The 22,655-nt window shown below is 37.7% G+C and overlaps 1 protein-coding gene across 1 annotated transcript in view; it reads right to left on the bottom strand.

Moving 5' to 3' along the window:
• Positions 1-22,655, bottom strand: part of ANOS1 (anosmin 1) — a gene marked incomplete at both ends in the record, with an annotated part of 126,037 nt that overhangs the window by 39,452 nt on the left and 63,930 nt on the right. Inside the window, 4 exons of the mRNA XM_079549827.1 lie at positions 396-525; positions 7,885-8,069; positions 13,450-13,672; positions 16,808-16,870. Of these exons, the coding sequence (XP_079405953.1) occupies positions 396-525; positions 7,885-8,069; positions 13,450-13,672; positions 16,808-16,870 (601 nt within the window). The remainder of the gene's footprint in view (positions 1-395; positions 526-7,884; positions 8,070-13,449; positions 13,673-16,807; positions 16,871-22,655) is intronic.

Consider the following 22,655-nt stretch of genomic DNA (forward strand, 5'->3'; position numbering starts at 1 on the left):
CTCCAATTATTTAGATGTAGGTGACAAATATTTCTGTACTCAGCCAAACATATGACAGTAACAAATTTCCTATAGCTAAAGGAACATAAGAGATCTCTTGGAATAAAACATTGAAAATCATTCTCCATGTTTCGTGGTCATGGTCTTGTTGCTTGATACCAATAGCATGGAAAATGTCTAAAAGGAGGATTATTTATTGAGACTTCTTACTGATAGAAAGAATAATGATACTACTAACCTTTAATTCTTGGGCAGACTTCAAACAAACCTCACACCATTTCTAAAACTAATGGCAAAACAACCAAAAGCCCCACTTCCTGCCACAAAAACACAGGCAGCACTCCACATTTGAGCAAGCAGAAGATGTGCTCCAGATGTAGGGAACCAAAACTCACCTTTAGAGGAGCGGAAGTGCTTGCTGGGTGCCGTGAAGCCCCTTGTCCCATGCACGTTCACAGCTGCCACACGGAACTGGTACCACCTGCTTGCTCTGATGTCTGACAGCTGAACCCGCTCATCTGTTGTCTGGTGGGGAAAATGTCATGGTTAAGGTCTGCTTAGATGGGGCCAGTTGTGCTCTCTGCAATGTAACACCCATCAGTCAGATTGGGAGGTAGCAGATACTCCTCTTCAGTACACACAAGTGTCAGTAGAACAAAACCATGTCACCACCAAATTTTACAGTGCATTGCAGGTCTCTTCTAGAAAAGTGAATTTAGAAAATTGGTCAAGCATTAAATTCACAAAATGATATTTTCAGTTATCATAACCTTCACCAAACAGATTGGACTTAGCTAATCAACTGGTGATTTTTTAGGGAACTCATTACCCCATATCAATGGACTCATTTCTCCAGACCCTAAAGAGTCAGGCTCCAAAATGACTTCACAAAATCCAACACTGAAAAGTCACCAGCTGGTTCATAGGAAACACAAAGCCCTCAGGTATGTGGGGTGAAGTGTGTGAATCGTCCTTCAGATCTTTGGCACTTAGGTCAAAATGACAATAGTAGCCTTAACTCTTCTCTGCAGACTTTTCTTAGGTCATAGGAGATGATCTTTTCTCCAACAACACTAACTGCTGGTGTGTCATGAGTTCCATTTCCAACATCTGCAGTGAGTGCCTTAACCACTCACATACAGAAAAAATAAAAATGCACTCTGAACTCTTTCAGTAGGAGGTGCTTTAAACACTCTTATTCTGACACCTGCTTTTTTTCTTCTCCTTTAAGCTTTTAAGCAGCTGGCTTTTACACTTCCTGATTTTTTTTTCTAAGGTACAAACATCAGAACTGAACACAGCCTTCTGATAACAGCTCAATCACTACCAAGTACAGAACAAATAGTGTCTGTAGAGCTCATGAGAAACTATTTGTGGCTATTTTTCATTTAATAGCTCTCACTTTTGCTGTTCTAATACTTTAATCAAAAAACACATAAGCTTGAAGTAAATGTCTTGCACATGTCTAAATAAACTGCACAACAAATACTAAATATTATTATGACCCAAGATAAAATGTCATTAACAAATTTACTGGCATCTATTAATTTTTATAACAGTTGCTTTCTATAATTTCAAAAACCTACCATATAAGATTCAGCATCACTTGCAATGATGCCAAGTACTTCCAGAAGGACAATGCGGTGATCTGAGAAACTCAACACAGCTTCACAAAGTGCCTGACAAGTCTGGTAACCTTCTACAATAGGGTGACTACATCAGTCAACAAGGGAAGACCAATTGAGTCTACCTGGACTTCTCTAAGCCTTTGATATTATACCTCACATTACATCCTTATCTCTAAATTGGAGAGATAGGGATTTGAAGGCTGAATTATTTGGTGGCTAAGAAATGGGCTGGATGGCCACAGCCAGAGAATTGTGGACAATAGTGCTATGTCCAGGTAGAAGCCAGTAAAAAGCGGGATCACTCATGTCTCTATCTTGGGGTCAGTGCTCTTTAATATCTTTGTCAGCAATCTAGCCAGTGGGATTGAATGCACCCTCATAAGTTTGGTGATGACACCAAGCGGAGTGGTGCAGTTGACACAACTGAAGGAAGGGATGTTATCCAGAGGGACTTGGACAAACTTGAAAAGAAGACTTACATGAACCTTCAACAAGGTCAAGTGCAAAGTGCTGCACTTTTGTTGGGGCAATCCCAGATATGTGTACAGATTAGGAGAAGAATTCATTGAGAACAGCCGTCCAGAGCAGGACTTGGGAGCTGTGGTGGGTAAAAAGCTGGACGTGAGCTAGCAGCAAGCACTTGCCAACAGTATCCTGGGCTGCATCAAAGGAAGGGTGGCCAACAGGACATGATTGTCACAATCTACTCTGCCATCATGAGGTTTCATCTGGAATACTATATTCAGCTGTGAGAAGCCCAGCACATGAAAGACACGGAGTGATTGGAGTGGGTTCAATATAGGGCCAAAAAGAGCATCAGAGGAGTGGAACACCTCTCTTATGAAGAAGAGAAGCCTTCATGGAGACCTCATTGTGGCTTTCCAGTACTTCAAGGAAACACAAAAAAGATGGAGAACAACCTTTTACACAGTCTTATAGTGACTGGACAAGGGGTAACAATTTTAAATTAAAAGAGTGGAGATTTAGATTCAATGTAAGTAGAAAACTCTTTACTTAGAGGGTGGCGAGACACTGGAACAGGCCCAGAGAATTTGTGGATGTCCCATCCCTGATAGCATTTAAGGTCAGGTGTGATGAGTTACTTGGCAACGTTTTCCAGTGAGAGCCATCTGTGTCCGTAACTTAGTACTAGGTGATTTTTAAGGTCTTCTCTAAAACAAGATATTACATGATTCTATAAATTTCTGCTTTTTGCTTCCATGCCAACCTAAATCAGACAGTCAAAACTTCAGAAATTTGCTCCAGCTCTCCAGCAACAGTATTTTCAGAGACTTGACCAATAAAGTTTGTAGCTATTATCCTCTGTTTAATCCCTTCAACTTGTTGACAAAGAAAATTCAGGAAAAGGGGTAGCAGGATTGTGTGTGCATATGAAGGAAATAGGTGACCCACTGTTGCTGTCACCACTACTGTAACACATCACCCACTGCCTTACTGTGCTCACATCCACTATTTGATCTCCATGAACATTCAGCAAGCATCAATGAATGTCAAAGAGAGTAATTTTTTCTGTATGGAGGAATTAAATTCCACACGTTTGCTTCATACACTCTTCCATGTACTATGCCATTTTATCAGACAGCTCTTCTGCTGCTGTCTGTCGCATGGCAACAAAATGTAAAGGAATATTGACAGGAAGGTTCAGTCTTTACTGCCATGCCACCAACATTTGCCTCTGACATCATGTGACAGCCTAATAAAATAGGCAGCATTATTTTAGGATCAGTCCTAGTAGATAGAAGACAGGCATAATGTGAAAAGACTTTATTGACTCTACATTACTCAACTGAGAAATCTCAGTTGTCATTTCTTTGCACCAGCCCAGTTATTCTGTTAGGGCTCATTTAAAACACCAGATTTCATTTCTGTCATTCTTTGTGTGGCGATTGTGAGATGTAGGATCAAATAATGTGTCAATTCATATAACTAAAATTACTTTAATTTATGAACAGGCCCTAGGCTTGCTTCTTTCACTATTGGCTTTGTTGGCAAAGCTCCTATTAGTCTCACTGGCATGCAAGACATGTATGTGTAACTAAAGCTCCTGCATTATAAAAAGCTTTGGTCTAACTAACCTCTACAAAGACTTAACATAGTTGAAGCTAAATACTGCTGAGAAAGAGCTAAATACTGCTGAGAAATCTTATACTATTCTGTTAGTAATTTGAACATTTTTTTCAGTTAGTTCTCAAAGAACTATTAGAGTAATTATTAAAAAACAATTCTAATAATGTCTTAGAACACAAACATAATGTTTTGAAGAATTTAATCAATGAAAAACAAAACAAAAAGATCAATCCTAAACAATCATGAGGTAATAATTAGGCTGTGCATTTATGCATTAACCTAAAAGAGGAAGGTTTTACAGTAAGGTTCCAATCCTAATACACATTATTTGGAATAAAATAATGTAAAAAATTAGTCCTCAAACACAAACACCAGGCAACACATCATCATCCCAAATTCAACAAAAACAAATGTATGGATGCAACTTTATATAAGAAAACCATGGAATACCACAATCTGGAGAGTAAAGAGAATAGCTTGACATCCCTTCTCAAGAGGGTATCTCAGGTCCAAGAGCCAATGGACCAACCAGTGCTGCCACATTCAAGAAGCACTGACAGTTCTAATCCTTTCCCAGCAGTCCAAAAATAGTTTAGGTTCCAAGTCCCCTCCTGAAAAAAGTCCCTCATCCTGTCTTCATTCTTGACTTCAACACACCTGGAGAAATCTTTCCCTGCTGTTCATACAGCTGACTTATGACTAAAGTACCTACCCAGAGCACAGATGACCTATATTCAATCCCATCATCTGTTTGAGAGGGTAAAAGAGAATACTGCCTAGTGTCTTGAACGTTGCATGCTAGTTTGAATTAGGACATTTTATGGGCAAGACTTTTCCTCAGAACAAAGCAAGCTGAAGGTATCAACAACTTCTTGTAAGAAAAGGATAAAATTAGTTAGGATAAGGAGAAAGGAGAATGAAAAAAATAACATTCAGCAGTGTAGAAACTAAGCAATTCTGATGGAATTTCTGCATCACTACTCCAAGGATTTTGGTGTGTGTCTTTTATATATAAGTAATAATTGGTGTAAGAAGGTCTTTGTGGCAAAGACTGGTACAGATGACCCTCAGCTATTCTAGGTTTACAATAATCAGTGGAGTATTTCAATGTGTTCACTCTATCACATTATCAATCTTGAATTCTATAGTTTTACTGGAAATAGTAGGGGACAGTCTCTCTCACCTTGCTGAGTCACAGCTCCACAACTATCTTTTGAAATAATTCAAAATGATAAAGAATTTGTCGTAGACAGTAAAGAGATATCATCCAGACTGTAAAAAGAGCTGAGTTTATATTTTCTCTGTCAAAGAAGAAGTCTGGCAGTGCCACATCCACTGTTCTATCAAAGGACATTAGACCTTCCATAATTAACATTTCTGCTTTCTAACATGATGAATACTTTAAATTCTTTTTAATGTTAAGATTACATGTTAAGAAAATAACATAGTAATAGATTGTCTCCCTTCTTAAAAAGAAAGCACCAAAAGAGAATTAATGACAATATAATCCAAAAGACATACACTTTTTCAAAAAACACTTTTTCAATACCAAATAAAAATTTATGATACATGAGAAAAAATTTACATAATAACTCACAGTAATTAAGTAGAAAATGCCAGTGTTTTTGAAAACTAAATCCTTCAAAAAAGTTATTTAAAATTATAGCTTCACCTGTAAATGAATAGTTAAAAAGAAAAACAGAAAACTATGAAAAGCTCTGACAAAATACTATGAAATTTCTTTTAAGAACATGCAGACAAAAACTTCACATAATTCCAGGCATATAATTTTGCAATATACAGGCATAAGGAAATTCAGAGCCTTGTTTACAGCCTTGTTGATCTGCCTCTGCTCTGAGCATGCCCTCTAGCAAAAGCAGGAAAAAGTAATGAAAGGGTATCATCACCTACGGACAGCCATGCCCCAGGAGTTCTTAACTGAATGGCTGAGCTCTCTCTATATATATATTTAATCAAGGTCTCAGAGCCCAGTGTTTTGGAATCATAGAAGAAATATTCTCAGTTATATGAACAAGAAAAGCCTGGAGGAGATGCACACTGTCACTTTAGTCAAAATGGACATTCATCTTTGCTGCTGACACGGCAAAATCAATTCTAATGCATCCAGTCAAATCCAGAATTTGATTGCCCAGCAGGATGTCTAAAACCACAAATGCCATTGAGGTACATGACTATAGAGACCAAAATTTTTATTACTAATGCCCCTCAAGGGTGCCCAGCCTTTATGCCTCACTATGTGAATATGGTTTGCAAAGTCAGCCAGGCATTCTGAAACTTGTTTGGAACTGACTCCCCCAGTGGGGTCTGTCTCATAATCCAACATATGTCTCTCAAGACATAGTAGGAACATCAAAGTTCTCAGAAAGGAGTCAGTTGGAGGAGTCTTCTCCTGCCATAATGAATAACTCAGCCCCTTCTGCCTGCATGTTGCACACCCCGTCAAGAAAGTTAGCTACCAGGATTCTTACCATTCTGTGAAGGAAAGACATTTCTGAAGCCCTGTCTCCCGTACATCACTGTGAGAAGGAAGATATTCATACAAACTCCACCACTGTATATAGTGCTTGTTCCCAGAAATGTGCAAGAGGTCTATTTCTGAGATGAGCAAAAGTGTAGTAATATGCTATCTTTGCAGAAGAGCTATGTTTCTACAGCTTAGCTACACAGCATAACAGCGAGTAGCAGTTCACATCTGGTTTATGTTTGCTAAGTGGTATTCTCCTAGTAGCATAAGCAAGAAGCTGTTTTCTGAGTATGGAGAACACAGACTGAAGACGTGAACCTCAACTGAGAGACAAAAATAAGTCACTGCAACTTTATCAGGTGTGAAGTTGTGCACGTTCCTTGGGATGAAATTGCACAGGCTGTTTCATGCCAAGCTCTGCTGCAGGTGACCTTCCCTGATCAGGACTCTAACATTGTAACAGTCCCCTGTAGTAAAACAGTAAAGCTAAAGCTTTCACTTTTGAGTATTCAGTTTCACAAGCTTGACACTATTTTAAGATACCTCTTTCCTACGCAACGTGAACTGAGAATGAAAACAGACTGCCACAGAATTTAAACTCCTTATTTTATTTTGTGGATTGTTCCCTTTCTTTTTTTTTCCTGTATGTGCTGTAATGATCTTTTGCAGGTCTTTTCAGAATCAACATTTTGCTTTTCTTGTCAGCAGAGATGATGGTGAAGCAGTTAAGATAAATGACTGGAACTCTGCCATCCAGGTGGACTGTCAGCATGTTAAGAAACAGATTGAAACTGGGAAGAAACCTAAGTGAAAATTTATGTTCTGTTGGCTGCTTCCCATTAAGAAACATTTGCTCATGAATCTTACATTTTCAGCCTGGATTGCCCTGAGTGATAAACGCATGACATCATAGGTCTTTCCAAATTAGGAGGGCAACATCTGAAAAAGTGACTTTATAGATAAAAAAAGGTTTCACTCTTAACACTTATGCTTTTAAAAACTGAATGGTCTTTTGATCAATTATATTTCTTAGCATTTTGCTAAAATCAAAGCCATGCCTTGGAGGACAGGCACTGGCTCACACTGACTTTAAAAGGACTGTCTCTCACAAGATTCCTTCAGTAGATTTTTGGTATCTAATTCTACATTTTTCAATAGATTGGTGGCTTTTTGGAATACCTGTCTGAATAGATAACAAGTATGTGCTTGTACAAAAGTTCTACTGAGTGCCTTATGGAAATCAAGATTCCAGTTACATCTATAGATCCTTACTGATACAAAGTAAACCTACAAAATAAACTCATTTTGGAAACACAAATGTCATTTCTGAATGTCATTTCCTTTGGGGGCAGGGAAAGAAATATTTTCTTTTTTGCTAATATATTCACACATTTGTAATGATGCCATTTACTATACATATCAAAACCATTTGATGTTTCTGTTACTTAAAAACTGAAAGTCAAAATATTGAAGTTCATTTTTCTTGAATAAGTCTTTTAAATAGCTCATTGAGCAGCGGAGGAAAGCCTTGGAGATCTAGACCCTGCTTGTGGCTTGTGACTTAGAGAGACACCAAAAAGGGACATCTGTGCAACAGTCTGTCAGTTTACATGATCTAACTCTTCTCTGATCTGAAGAACTTTAAGGAAGGTAGGGGTTCTTACCATTTTACAAAGAACTGACCTGTGCTACAGTTTGCCAGTTAGTAGCATCATCCTCACTAGGATGGATTCCTTGATTCCACCTCCTCTGAACAACATAAATCACAGGCTCAATGGAAATATTGAATTTTGAAGACCACTTCACCTCCAGGTCTCCAGACTGGAGTTCTATGAATTTTAACTCTTTCCGCGGTTTCAATGGAACACCTGCAATAGGAACATAAAGATGGAAATATTTGAATAATTTATAAAATCAGAAAAAAAACATCTTGAGGTTAAACCATATAAAAAACACTAATAAAAAAGAAGCTGGTTGGTCAGTTCAGAAGAAATAAAGAAGGGAACGGGTAGGGTGACACAAGCAGAAATTTCTGAAGTCTTCATTACTGGCAACAGTAAAACTAAAAAAAAAATCTTCAAAATTATTTTTTTATTTCATTTAAGAACTAAAAGTAAGGATTTGAGAGCTGTGTGTTAAAACTGATCTCAGTCTCCATATATCTTTTGATAACCTGGAGAAAGATCCTTTGATCTCAAGCTGAATCAACTATACTGCAATTCAGATATTCACCCAATTGTATCTTTGTACACTTCTCACCATGGAATTTTCACAGCATCACTTGGCAATCTTCATTTCTTTCCACTGCTTCTCTACCCTTAACAACCCTTAACATTACAAAAATTTCCCTTGCTTTGTCTTCTTTGCTGCATTTTAAACTCAGTACTTGTGTTCATGGATCATGGACAACAGATTGTATCTTTCACCTATGGAGGAGTCTTCTGAGCACTGCAGGATTGTTGTCACGTCTTTCATTGCTTTCTTCTTCAGTCTAATAACTGCAGTGCACTCCAAGTAAGAATTTTCTTTCTCTTCCTCTGATTATTCTTGCAGTTATACTACTGTTGAAACTCTTCCATTGGACCACAGCCCTTCTCCAAAGCCATGCCTAAAACTAGACATAGACCTCAGAAGAGCCTTTACCAACGCAGACTAGAGTAACAGAATTATTTTCAGTCTTTTACATTCATCTGATATACGTAAGTATGCTGCTTGCCTTTTCCTGAGCAGCATGCAGCCATAGTGTATGATGTGTCTGTCACTCCAATTTTTATATTTCAGAGTCCAAGCTGTCTTTATAATATTTAGAGTAATTTCTCATTACATTATGTTACTGAAAGACAGTTATTTCTGTTGCTTTGACACTTGATAGCACTGTCTCTTTGAAACTATTCGTAGCAGTTTGAAGGAGAATACCAAAATCAAATTTGGCATCTTTTGATTAAATCACCGTATCAAGCATTTCCCTAGATAGATATTAGAAGCTCATATATTTAATTGTGCACCATTTTGTCACTTTGGGATATGCTACACACAAGAATTCTATGCAGAAATATAAATCTTCTTATTAAATTATTGTATGTGTTTTATCTTTATATTTATATATTTATATTTCACCATTTCATTGGGGGCCAATAAAATAACAACTACATACACTGGTTCAATAAATTGTAATATGAATGTTTCTACTCAGTCCGTTATAGATGGCTGGAATAGTGAATCTTATATGACCAAACTACTTTTATGTTTTAAGAGGTCTTCTTCTAAATGTGATTCAATAATTAGCCCCAATTCAATACAAATAGATACTGTCGCTCTTGAAGAAACCTAAAATCAACCTACGGAAAATTCAGTATATAAATCCAGTACCATCACAGTTTAAACCATGCGTATATTCAACAGTCAGCTGTCTTAGTCTAATATAACTAACATTATAGATCCTGTCAGTTCTGATTTCTATGCTTCAAAATCCTTCTTTAATTACAATGTACAATAATCCTACAATTTGCATGTTAAGAAAATTCCATCTGCTCTGCATTAGGGGCAGTTGGATTTGCTTGACTGCAAGTAACTCAGCCTTTCTGCTGTCATGTAATTGTGTGCAGATGGATTTCAGCAGCACAAACTAGAGCATCACAAAAGTGCATTCTGAAACTTCTGTAGAACCAGCATCACCAATTTCATATCCGGATGTGTAGATCCAATTACTCTTCAGTGTGCTCTTTATTATGCAAATGGCTAACCCTTTCATTGTGCTGGGACAAATTAGTCCTTCAAAGTAGTGTTTGAAGAATTTAAACCACTGATTGCTATATGTGTACAGCACCAAAGCCCATCACCACCACCAAAAAAAAAAAAAAAGTACTTAGAAAAGGTGTATTTCAAAACATTCATATGACTCTGTGCTACAAAAAATACTTGTATACCCTTCTATCATAAGAATCTGTACTTTAAATGTTGATTTTCCAGGAATTCCAAAAGCTTTCATAGAATGGTTTCAGGCAGTAAAAGCCTCATTCATGGCATCAATACAATTCTAAACACAATACAGTTGTTCAAAGACGCAAAGATAAGCACCTCTAAAGCTGTGCAAATTTTTTTAAATATGCAATTATTTTTTGTTAACCATGAAAAAACTTTTAAACTATGGATGACAGTTCTGGCTCCAGCTGTCCTATTATGACACTGCCATACCATCTTAGCTTTTAAACATCATGATCTTCTCTTTATAACTCATTTCACTCATGTCTGCATTTTGGTCTGCTGTAGGGATTACTCCCTAACACATTTCAGACAAAATTAATTAGGCTGGATTAGACAGTACGGACCCTGAAACTCTGATCAAAAGAGATCGTGAAAATTTCACTGAAGTTGAGACATTATCACATTGGAGAAACCACTTACTTCTGAAAAAATAAAAGGTGATGGGTAACTATTCAGCTGTAACCAGATAAGTGTGGAAAAAAAGATACATGTTCATGCCCTTACTTGGAGATGAATATGTGGGTGCTAGACAAAGCTACTGTGATCAAGCATTGGACAATAATTTCTCTTTCTTTTTGTTCTATGGTTTTATATGATCTTATTTCTAAGCAGAGATATTCCTCTCATTTCTATTCATAGAATACCAAGTCAACCTTAGATATTTAGAATTATCTCCAAATAGAAAAAAAAAATTAAGTAGGCAATGGAAAAGCAGAAAAATTTTCTGAAGTCCTTTACTAATTGAGACAACACAAAGGAGGTGGATGAGGCAGATAATAGAAGAGTGAGAGAAAACATTTCATATCTCCAGCAAAGGCAAAAAAAAATAAATAAATAAATAAAAAATTGAAGATTGTGTAACTGAGCAGTAATACTACTCCTAACAGAGATGAGAAAAATGCGGCGATACGAACAACTTGATCATTAAAAAAAAAAAAAAAGGAAAACAAATACAGTTAAACCCAAAAACACTTTCAACATATAACTTTGGTGTAAGCATACTTACCTTGATATCCTTTTAGGATTTGGCTTTTACACTCAGTACTAGAGGGCACACCCAGTTATATCAGGTATTTTATATCCATTGTTGTAACTTTCATCTCTAGAACTTGATCAACACTGAAACTCTATCAACTTCTGCAGACTCTTAGATTCAATTTGAGTTCACTTTCTAGCTGTGAGTGCTGTCAAAATGGTAAGAATAAGTACTAGATGTGTTCACAGATCTCAGTCATGCTTGCAGAGTTTGCTTTTTAGTGACAGTAAGGTCATTTACCCTTGGAGGAAATGAATAACAAGCCTGTTCAGCTTCTATTTGTTCTTTGTTGCAGAAAGACAAGTTGAAGAGGCTAATTAGCTGAATTCATCAGCTGAGAAGGCAGTACTGTATTGGGTTTGACCTTCCTCTGCAAAAAATATATGTTCTTACAAGAAAGCACCTCCTGCAGATAGGTGATAGAATGCTAGAGAAGGTTAATTCTGCTACTACATAATTAGGCCAAGCAAAAGCAGACTGCACAGTGTGCAGTTATACAGTGTATGATATTTGTGTCCCCGTCCAAAAAAATGTGTCATCTTGTTTCACTTGTTTCACTTGCTGCTAGTTTTGCTTTCACCTTCTTTGGCTGCCACATTTACTGGAATGCTATGCAGCATCGTTTAGTGATTGTAGAATGTACCCTGCCCATGTAAACCATTAATTACACACGCAATACAAATGCTGAGTTTACTGCTCTGTTCAATAGTCTTAAGAAAATGACAGAAATAAGTAAATAGCCCATTTAAATAATTTTCATTTTAAATGTGGATGAGAGTATGCTAATTCCTTATAGTTTGACAGGGCTGCTCTGATATGTCCCTTGAAAGAAGAATTTCCCTTCTATACTGGAAATCTGGATCACAGTATTGCTTGCCATTCAAACTACTTCAAGTAGTGTTTTGATTCGTTCCTGCTTACTCAAACTCAATGACATCTATATCAAATTTTCTCCACTTATGTAAGTAAATATGACAGTGTTGATGGCCAGTGTTGTACATTCAAACTCAAGATACAAAAGTCAAAGTATATTATTTATGACATGCATTCTCATCAGTAGGGACATTTAAAAATATGCATTAACATTTCGGTTAAAAGAGTTAACTTAAAAACATATCACCATCTCCTTCACATATTTGACTTCCAACATCAAAACAGGCCTGATATTTGTTGTAATCAAACATATGCAAAATCATGATAGCCTGCTCTATTTCAAGTACTGTTAGCAGGTTTGTGTGCCAGGAAAGGTCAACAACTCTGACCTCATCCAAACATTCGTCCTGTTTTCAGTGTTGCAAACAACTGGAGATCGGCAGATGGAAATAAGACTGGATTCAGACCTAAGCCTGAAATTTAGTTCAGAGTTCTGCTGATTGCTCTCTCCAGGGAGAGCCCAAGCTATCAGCAGCATACCTGATTAGTATTTATTTTTTATCACTAAAGTAAGAAGAATGGATTTCTAACAAAATGTTCCAACTCCATTTAGCAAGAAAATTTCTTTCACAAATGGTCATTGCTTTGTGTTAGAAGCATGTTTTAAAAGTATTTCATACATAAAGCTTTTTAAAAATAAACATAACAAATTAAAATCTGGAGGTTGTATAGGCACAAATCTTTCCTAAATCTGTATGCTCTTGCTGATGGATGGCAAGGACAGAATCTCAGGACTCCAGACAAATAAAAACTTTTTGAATAATTCATGGTGCCTTAAATTTAAATAATGCAGTAATATATATGTGGGCTTTATCTAGGTTGTTAAGTACACCAACTCCAAATACATTACACTGATTTGTTCTTTAGCTTTGTTACCACACAATTCCTATTCAGTAGTGCTATCTTTTTGGCTCGTAATCACAAATGTCATTTGTGATTAATAGGACTTGAACTATTTATTGTTAAATATTTTCCTGGTGCATTCTCTCTCATCTGCATCAAATTGAGATTTCACCTAAACTGGCAAGTTTGTTCTGCATAATAGCCATATGCTTACATTCCACAGATTTCCAGATATGGCTTTCGTAAGGCAGAAAAAAACAAATCAGAAACTGGAACAGCATTTTTCTTTGTCTTTCCATGATTTATGCATCCAGTCACACCTCCACAAGAACCTTCCTCCATGTCTTCTCCATACAAATTCCTGTGAAATGAAAGTCCTAGTTCTCTAAGAGATTTTACTATGGTCTGAAGTTATTAGCCCGGTATAAGTACATATTAATAATAATTTCTACCTTTGTATAGGTTCTTGGGAACTTGGCATGTGTGACCACATCCGTTGGAACAGCATTTCTTCACTCCAGAACATTCACTATCAGCTTCACAGCTTTCAACGCAGGCAGCTGCAAAACCACTGGCCTTTTCAGGTGCTGGGCAGTCCCCTTGCTTCACTGACAGGATGTATTTAAGGAATTCACAGCTAGTTAGGCATTCATAATTCTTCTTGGGGAAAAGAGGCTAAAGGAAAAACAAAAGAACAAAAGAATTATAAAAAAGTTTTCAAGAGGAAGAAAAAAAAAAGAAAAAATGTTGTACATTTCCCAAGACCTCCAAAGATAATTTCAGATTTTCATCTTTTGCAAGACTATCCCTGAAGATTTGTATATTCAAGTCCCCTCTAAAAAAGCATTCCAAGTGCACAAACACAAATTCCCTCAAGTATGATCACCATCTTTAATGGAATAAAGCTGTTTACATCTGCCAGATTTCTCTTGTTTTCCTCACATTGCCTAGCTACAAACTTGCTCAATAACAGACTTTTTAAAATCTCAAAACAAAGGGGAAGCAATGGTCAGATGGTTTTTTTTGTTGTTTTGTTTGTTGTTTTTTTTTTGTTTTTGTTTTTTTTTTGACTGCTCCACATTCCTCCCTTCTTATTTCATGAACTCTATCCACAATATCTGATGTAACACCATGCTAGGAAAATAAGTGAAATCTTGCTTCCTTGCACTGTCTGAACTGAGTTGGTTAAAAGAAGGACATCTTTATTTTCTTGGTAACATAGTAATAATTACTCATAGAACTGGAATAAAATTTCTGATAAAAAGATCAGCAGAAAATACAGATCAAAATAGAATCACAGAATCACAGAATCTACTTAGAGTTAGAAGGGACCTTTAAAGGTCATCTAGTCCAACTCCCCTGCAAAAAACTGGGAACAGAGCTTAAATACTTTAAATTAATTAAAGCTCAAATAAATGCTACCTCTCGGAGAAATCAGCTCCTAGCTATAGGAGACACTGTTTCAAAGCATATACGTTTTACAGTATGTGAACTACTACTTCAGACATCTGACAATTTTTTTTCCAGCTGTATTAAAAACAGCATCTAGAAGCCCATGGAGAACACTGTGTACAACACAGGGATTCCACCTCCTCTTTTAGCTGGTGCTTTATTTAGTTTGGTGTATAACCAGATATGGCAATTCCCTCAAAGAGACCAGTGAAACTGTAGGTAGTTAAATTGCATAACAGGGGTTATCCAAGTTTACAACCTACTCTCCATAAACCCATTCATGTAATTTCTGCAACTTTGTTGCTATCTTCCATATTCAAATTTTACTTTTTTAATTTATACTGCTTGCAATTTGTGGCAAAATGAGAAATAGTGTTAAGTATAAGGAGGCCCATGTGAGGCCTCCCTGAGTATGTGTCAGTTTATGCTCCAGAATCCAGGAATGTGCCACTAACATACCTCTCACATATTGTCCTATAGAGTAGTACAAAATTTTTGAATCAAACTCTTCAGCATATATTTTAGTGACACAGTATAACTACTGCAATGACTGCCAAAATAAGCAGTCCCCTTTTCTCTCTTATTCACCCCAGTGTTCCTTGGATATGCACTCATGCTGACCATACCTGATTGCACCATGTCTTAAGAAACCAGAAGGAAATTAAACTTTTGGAAAACAAAGGAGACAGGCAAAATGTTTCCTTCTCTTCTTCATGTGAAGGTTACTTTAACAGTAGCATACATTACCTAGATAAGGACTTATACACAACAACAGACCATGAGAAATACAAAGCTGAAGTTTTTATACAAAGTAAATAAAGATGAATTTATTCTCAAAGTTTAGTTTTCTCAAATGAAAACAGTCTGTCTTAATACATTCAGATAATGTCTAAGGAGCTTACATGAGCTTGAAAGAAATAAAGGAAAATGATCTGTGTGTGTGTCAAGCAAATTTCAAATCCTAAAACATCACAAATTTGCAGCTACTTAATTAAAAACTTTACAGCTCCCTGAGGCATAATACATCCTCAAGGCTTCTCTACCTCACCCTATTTCACAGCTCATTTTTCAGTTAGCTGCTAAATGTGCTGCTCTTCATTACTGGCCTTTGAAGTTCTAAATTTAGTTTCAACCACAAAACACTAATCAAAGAAGGATGCTCACTGTTTTTAACTACAATAGAATAGTGTTCTACAAATGTTTTCCTTTTAAACCAAATTTATACATTTTTACATCCATATCTGGAAACAGCCTGAGTAGGAAGTGATATATGAGGATGACATAAATTACACATGCTAAAACTGCTTTATTACACTTCTCCAGAATTTTGTTATATAAGGAAGCAGCAACTGATTCCAGTGAAAGAACTTGATTTTAATGAGAAATTTTTATTTGTTCTTCTAATATAACTAAACAGATTAGCATTCTTTTGATCCTTACTTACATGTAGCTATTTGGATCTAAAATTTACGTTTTTAGTTGAAATGACAACATTTCCTAATCAAGATATTTAAAACTGTTTAAACAAGACATGTTGTTCCATCTGCAAAAGAGCATTCACAGTGACGAAGAAGATGATAAATCAATCAGTTGAGTATATCAGTTAAGGTCAATTCTGTTTTTATAAGACAAGCTGAAAATCTTAATAAACGCACACTTTAATTGATTTGAATAAAGATATATCTATATAATAAAGCAACCTTCTACTGAGCTGGTGTTTTACTTTGTACTAAAAGCCAGTTAAGGTTGCTTCAAAACCAACCCTACTATCTCCCATTTTGTACTAGTTTAACTGATCTATGCTTGTTTATTCACAAGGTTATTCTGAAATGCTGTGCAGAAACAGTTTCCTTCAGAAAAGACTTGTTTCTGAATAATTATGAATTTTGATGCCTTTCTGCTGAATCCAGTTAAAATCAGACTGATCTTCGCAAATGAAATGCCATCCTTTTTCCTAGCTATCTTGCACAAGGATTTTCACATTTGTGATGTTTTTATCCTTAAAAAAAAAAAAAAAAGAAAAAAGAAAAAAAACCCTTTTCTTAAACATGTCCAGAAAAGGGAAAAGGTATGTGGGAGAAATAAAGGAGGTATTTAACAGCACCTTCTCAGAGATATTATGTGAGTGTAACCAATCAGTGCTTCAAACTTCAAGATCATTTAGTCAGGAAAAAAAACCCCTTTTTTTTCCCTCAGACATATTATGGCTACATCACTACAAGTGTCCATAAAAACGAAAGAAAATGCTATAAACATCCCATGTTTGTTAGCTGTCTCCTTAAAGCTCACACCTCTAATAGTGTAAGTGAAAGAGGCAGCTGGAAGAAAGTGAGAAAGAATGCCCTTGGGCTGACATACCTCACAGAAGCTTTGGCAATGGTTTTTCTTCAAGTCCCAGGATTCTTTGCAGGGCTCCAGGCACTAGGAAGAGTCAAGAGGGGAAAGTGTCAAGAAGAGAAAGAAATAAACATCTACAAATGACCCCAGTTTGTTCTCTGATTGTTTGTGTGGCCCATAGGAAGTTAATAACAGGCTTTAAAAATCCACTTCTCCTGAGGATAAGATTGTGTCATTGAGTCATGGTGTCAGAGCAAGGGCATGCCAAACTCTGTTGAGATTACAAGAAACATTTTCAGTGCTTCTTACAGTACAAGACAATTGCTCTTCTTATTTATATGCCATCCTATTTTCTGCATTACTGAGTCTAGGTCCTAATAACATTTAACATCATGTCATTAGATCACAGAGCAATGTCAAGAGTACTACTTTAAACTACAAAAACTTAAATCTTCTCCTTTCTGATCAGCCCAAAGATTAGATGGGGACATTGTCTTCCCATGGGAGAAACTATTTCAGCAAGCTATAGAGTAAACTCAGCAGAGATTTAGCCACTATTCCTGTATAAATAGACAATGTTCACTGGTCTGTTAGCAAAATCACTTTATTTCAAGTACCACATTATCATTTTTTCACCTTCAGTCTCTACTACAATGGATACATAGAGTTCAGATTCAAACACTGCAAATCTGAGATTCAAACTCTAAAACCTGAGTCAAACTTCTCAACATAAAAAAAAACTTACTGCAGCTGAAACATAAATTTAAACTTCCATCCAGTTAAGTAAACGATCTTGGAAAGAAAAAAAAAAAGCATTGTTGGAAGTTATTAGCATTTGTTCTTTCTGGTAATACTTGAAAGATAATTACTACACCAAAAGGAAAGGCCTATGACATGCAATTCTTAGAATCTGACACATGTTCATATTATTTGTTTCTCTTATACATAGTATTAAATTGGAAGTATTTACATTTTTGTTAATCAAAAACAAGTACAAACACAAGTACAAACAAGTTCTATATTTCAGAACGGTTATTCTCTTGAATCATTAATGTGCTAAAAACATCAATTTTTTAGAAGATAAATGTTTTTCTTTCTACTGACAAAGTCTAAAAACATAAAACCAATAGTCATACAGGTTACATAGTTTACGAATGCAAAATACATTTTCTCTCTGCTCTGTGTACAGGTATAGGCCAGTGACATGTGGTGTCCTGCAGTAGTCTATCATGGGACTGATGCTCTTCAACATCATTACCAATAACACAGATGGTGGAATTAAGTGCACCATCAGTAAGGTACAACTCGGCTTGGCCAATACCAGGTTGAGTGGTGCAGCTGTTACAATAAAACGAAGAGATACCATCTAAAGGGACCTGGACAAGCTTGAGAAGTGGGCCCATGAGAACCTAATGAGATTAAATAAAGCCAAGTGTACTTGGGTCAGGGCAATCCCAATATGTGTACAGATTGGGAGAAGAATTCCTTGAGAGCAGCCCTACAGAGAAGGACTTGGGTGTTCTGGTGAAAATTTGGACAAGAGCCAGCAGTGTGCACATGCAGCCCAGAAGGCCATCTGTATCCTGGGCTGTATAAAAAGAGGGATGGCCACTAGGGCAAGGAAGGTGATTGTCTCCCTCTGCTTTGCCCTTATGAGGTCCCATCTGGAGTACTGCATCCAGGTTTGGGGCCCTAGCAGAAGAAAGATATGGAGTTGCTGGAATGGGTCCAGTGGAGGGCCACAAGAATTATCAGAGTGCCAGAGCACCTCTCCTATGAAGAAAGGTAGAGGGAGCTGGGCTTGCTTAGCATGGAGAAAAGAAGGCTCTAGTAAGACCTCACTGTATAAGGGTTCTTTGGATAGACAGTGATAGGACAAGAGGAAATGGTTTTAAACTAACGGAGGGAAGTTTTTTATTAGAAGTCAGGGAAAGTTTTACACTGAGAGAGAGGTGAAGTGATGGAACAAGTTGCCCAGAGAGGTTGTAGATGCCCCGTATTCAAAGCCAGGTCGAATGGGGCTCAGGGGCTACCTGATTATCATGGCTTTGTGATTTATTATCGATATTCCACATCATAACATCATGCAGTGTACTGGCAGTTAAAGAGTTAATGCTGCAGCTTCAGTCCTGGAAGAGAAGAATGAATCACAGCTTCCAGAAGACTTTGTTTTTTCATTTCCATCTTGTGGGGAGAGGGAAAAATAAAACTGACTGGAAGTCATAAGGCTATCTCTTTTTGCTCTCTGGTGGAAAGAGTAAGAATTTTGGTTTTCAGAAAACTCTCTCATTTACTTGATTTATTAGATTCAATCCTAGCTAACTTGTATTTTCGCTATTATAATTAGTAAACTAAGTTTGTTTTCCTTCTCAGATCACTGCCACTGTTTTTTTTCCCTTTCATTCAATTTCCCTCCTTTTTGGGCCAGTGGGTCTGCTGTCCCTGTCACGGACACTGATCTAGTACTTGATCTAGCAGTTTGCTTCCCTGTCTGCAGAAGGGGACGTTGGAACTTGAGATCCTTGAGGTCTTCCTTGAGGGAGGTGATTGTCCCCCTCTACTCTGCTCTTCTGAGGCCCCATCTGGAGTACTGCGTCCAGGTCTGGAGCCCCCAATACAAGAAAGACAGGGAGCTGTTGGGGAGGGTCCAGAGAAGGGGCACGAAGATGATCAGGGGACTGGAGCACCTCCCCTACGAAGACAGGAGGAGGGTGCTGGGCTTGTTCAGCCTGGAGAAGAGAAGGCTGTGAGGTGACCTCATTGCAGCATTTCAATACCTAAAGGGAGCCTACAAACAGGAGGGAGAATCAACTCTTTGAAAGGGTTGATAACTGCAGGACAAGGGGAAATGGTTTTAAGTTGAGGGAGGGGAGATTTAGGTTGGATGTCAGGGGGAAATTATTTACAGAGAAAGTGTTGAGGTGCTGGAACAAGCTGCCCAGAGAGGTTGTGGATGCCCCATCCCTGGAAGTGTTCAAGGCCAGGTTGGATGGGGCCCTGGGCAGCCTGGTCTAGTACTGAATGTGGAGGTTGTTGGTCCTGCCTGTGGCAGGGGGATTGGAGATTCATGATCCTTCAGGTCTCTTCCAACCCTGGCCATTCTGAGATTCTGTGATTCTGTGTGTCCCTTCCAACCCAAGCCATCCTATGATTCTGTTCTGTGATTCTATAATTATAGTAATGAGGGAGACTGACTTCTTACACGGTTTGATAGTGACTGGACAAGGGGGAATGGTTTTAAACTAAAAGAAGGAGATTCAGATTAGATGTCAGGGGGAAATTTTTCACTGAGATGGTGGTAAAGCACTGGAACAGTTGCCCAGAGAAGTTGTAGATGCCCCATCCCTGGAGGCCAGGTTGGATGAGGACCAGGGCAACTTGATCTAGTGGTTGGCCACCCTGCCAGAGCATGAGGGCTGGAACTAGATGGTCTTTAAGGTCCCTTCCAACCCAAGCCATTCTATGATTCTATAAATACACATAGTGGTATTTCAGACCCAACTTTTAGCTCTTCAAAATTCACAATGTACTATACACAAAGTAATTAGAAGGATACATTATAAAATGACACTGAAGTCAGTAAGTTTAATTAATTCTGGAGTATTGTTTGTCTTGTAGCAGTTATTGTACATTTGAGCGCCATTCCATCATCATTACAATTTTACAGCTCTTCTAATTGTCTGATAGATTCAATACCAATTTACAGAGATATAAGCGGTATAAAAATAGAATGGGCAACATTTTGATCATGCTGGGACTCTATCAGTATTTCCCAGGGCTTGTCACGATTTCCATACTCTTACCTTCTCCTAATTCTTTTTTCACGACTATGCAGCCACACTGACTGTATCCAAATCAGTATATCCACAATCTTGCCACAAGCTTGAGATGAGAATCAGGCACAAGTTCATGCTAAACTGCATTGTTGGACTACCCTCCTTGCAGGCTGTGGAGCAAAATGTTCAGCATGCCCGGAAGGAAATATCAAAATGCTGTGCACTTTAGGGGAACTGTTCTATTTGTTTCTACAACAATGTCTTTATCTACAGTGTAAGTAGGCTTCAGTGTTCAGTGTTTTGACTGACTGCTGCTTTGTTCAGTAAACAGGTAGGACTGCCCAAGATATTCGCCTGGAGTCCAGCACCTCCTGGTTTTTTGAATGGCACAACTGATGTGCACCTTAGCTCAGACATTCCAAAGGGAAGTCATACAAAATAAACAAGACCTGAATGGTATCCTGCCATCTGACTGTTCTCAGAATATTCTGATAATGCATCTATCCATAAGGCCTTCATTGTAAGATTAGTAAGTGCTGATTAGAGTATACACCTAATTACATATAAACAAAAAATCTTTCATATTTGCTTCACATTCCTGTTACATGAAGTCTCCTCAGAGCACTGGACTTAGCCTAGCACCGTGAGCTGATCCATACACCAATTGCCCAGCTTCAGTGGAGCTGTGTCATTCTGTAAGTTGGAGAAGAGCTGCTACCAGACATCAATGTTGTCAGAAACCCTGCACTAGGATCATTTGGAACAAAGAGGAAAGAAGAGGAAAACAAAGTAGAACAGAACAGTTGAAAGGAATCTACAAAGATCACCAAGTCCAATTGCCTATTCACTTTAGGGATAGCCAAAGGTTAAAGCGTATTGATGAGGGCGTTACCCAGCTGCCTCTTGAACACTGATAGGCATGGGGATTGATCACCTCTCTAGAAAGCCTGTTTCATTGTTAGACCACTCTTACAGTAAAGAAATTTCTCCTAATGTCCAGTCTGAACCCCCTCTGGTGCACTCTTCTGTAGTTCCCTTGCAGTGTATCTCCTGTACCCAGGAGAAGAGCCCAGCACCTTCCACTCCTCTTCCTTTACTCAGGGAGCTGCAGAGAGCAAGGAGGTCACCTCTCTGCTTTCTCCATACTAGACATTTCAGGTGCCCTTGGCTCCTCCTCACAGTACATGCCTTCCATCCCTTTTGTTGCTCTCAACTGGGTGTTTTCAAGGACCTTAACGCCCCTGTTACATTGTAGAGCCTAGAACCGCTGCACATGACGTTCGAGGTTAGGCTGCACCAGTGCCAAACATAATGAGAATTACCTCTTTTGACCTACTGAAGAACATACATTTTCAGTGCTCTGCATCATACTGAAGCAAAACATTTCTTCCTCTACTATGGATCTGCGTCATTTTTAGCCCACCTAGCCACAGCAAGCACTAAGATGAATATTGAGAACACATTGACAGTTTTTTTGACAGGTAGTTGTCACTGCACAGTAAAAATTCATCTTAAAATACAAAATCGGGGTATTACTTTTCTAATATCTTGAATGTAATTCAGCAAAGACTTAACCCAAAGCTCCACTGGAATATAACAGGAAATAATAGGAGTTATTTCTCTCTTGCACATGGGCTATGGCATTCCTCAGAAGATAATGGGTGTAAGCCACACTCACCTTGATAGGCCAAATCCTCCTAAAGCACCTGTACCTGGAGGTCCAGGCTTGCACTCTGCATTCAGACCACTGCTAAACAAGAGCAGCAAGTGATAGGAGCAGACCTAAGAACTCACTATTGGTCAACCTTCAAAATCTGTCCGTGCACATAAGCACATACACATACACATATTTATATCATTATTACTATAGATCAGTTAATAATCAGTCTCCTAAGGACCTGTCAAATCACAAAGACAAATTCTATAAAAAAATGTGTTCTTACTATAAGGCATTGAGTGAACATTCTTGGAGTCAAGGATTTAACAAAAGCCAAAGGAGATTATACTGTTCAACACCTTTACAGAGAAACTCTTTGTGATAGGTACTCTTAAACATATGACTGCACTCAACAGAATGAAAAAAATATTTTCCA

Source organism: Tetrao urogallus (assembly GCF_951394365.1).
Source record: "Tetrao urogallus genome assembly, chromosome: 1".
NCBI classification, from domain to species: domain Eukaryota; kingdom Metazoa; phylum Chordata; class Aves; order Galliformes; family Phasianidae; genus Tetrao; species Tetrao urogallus.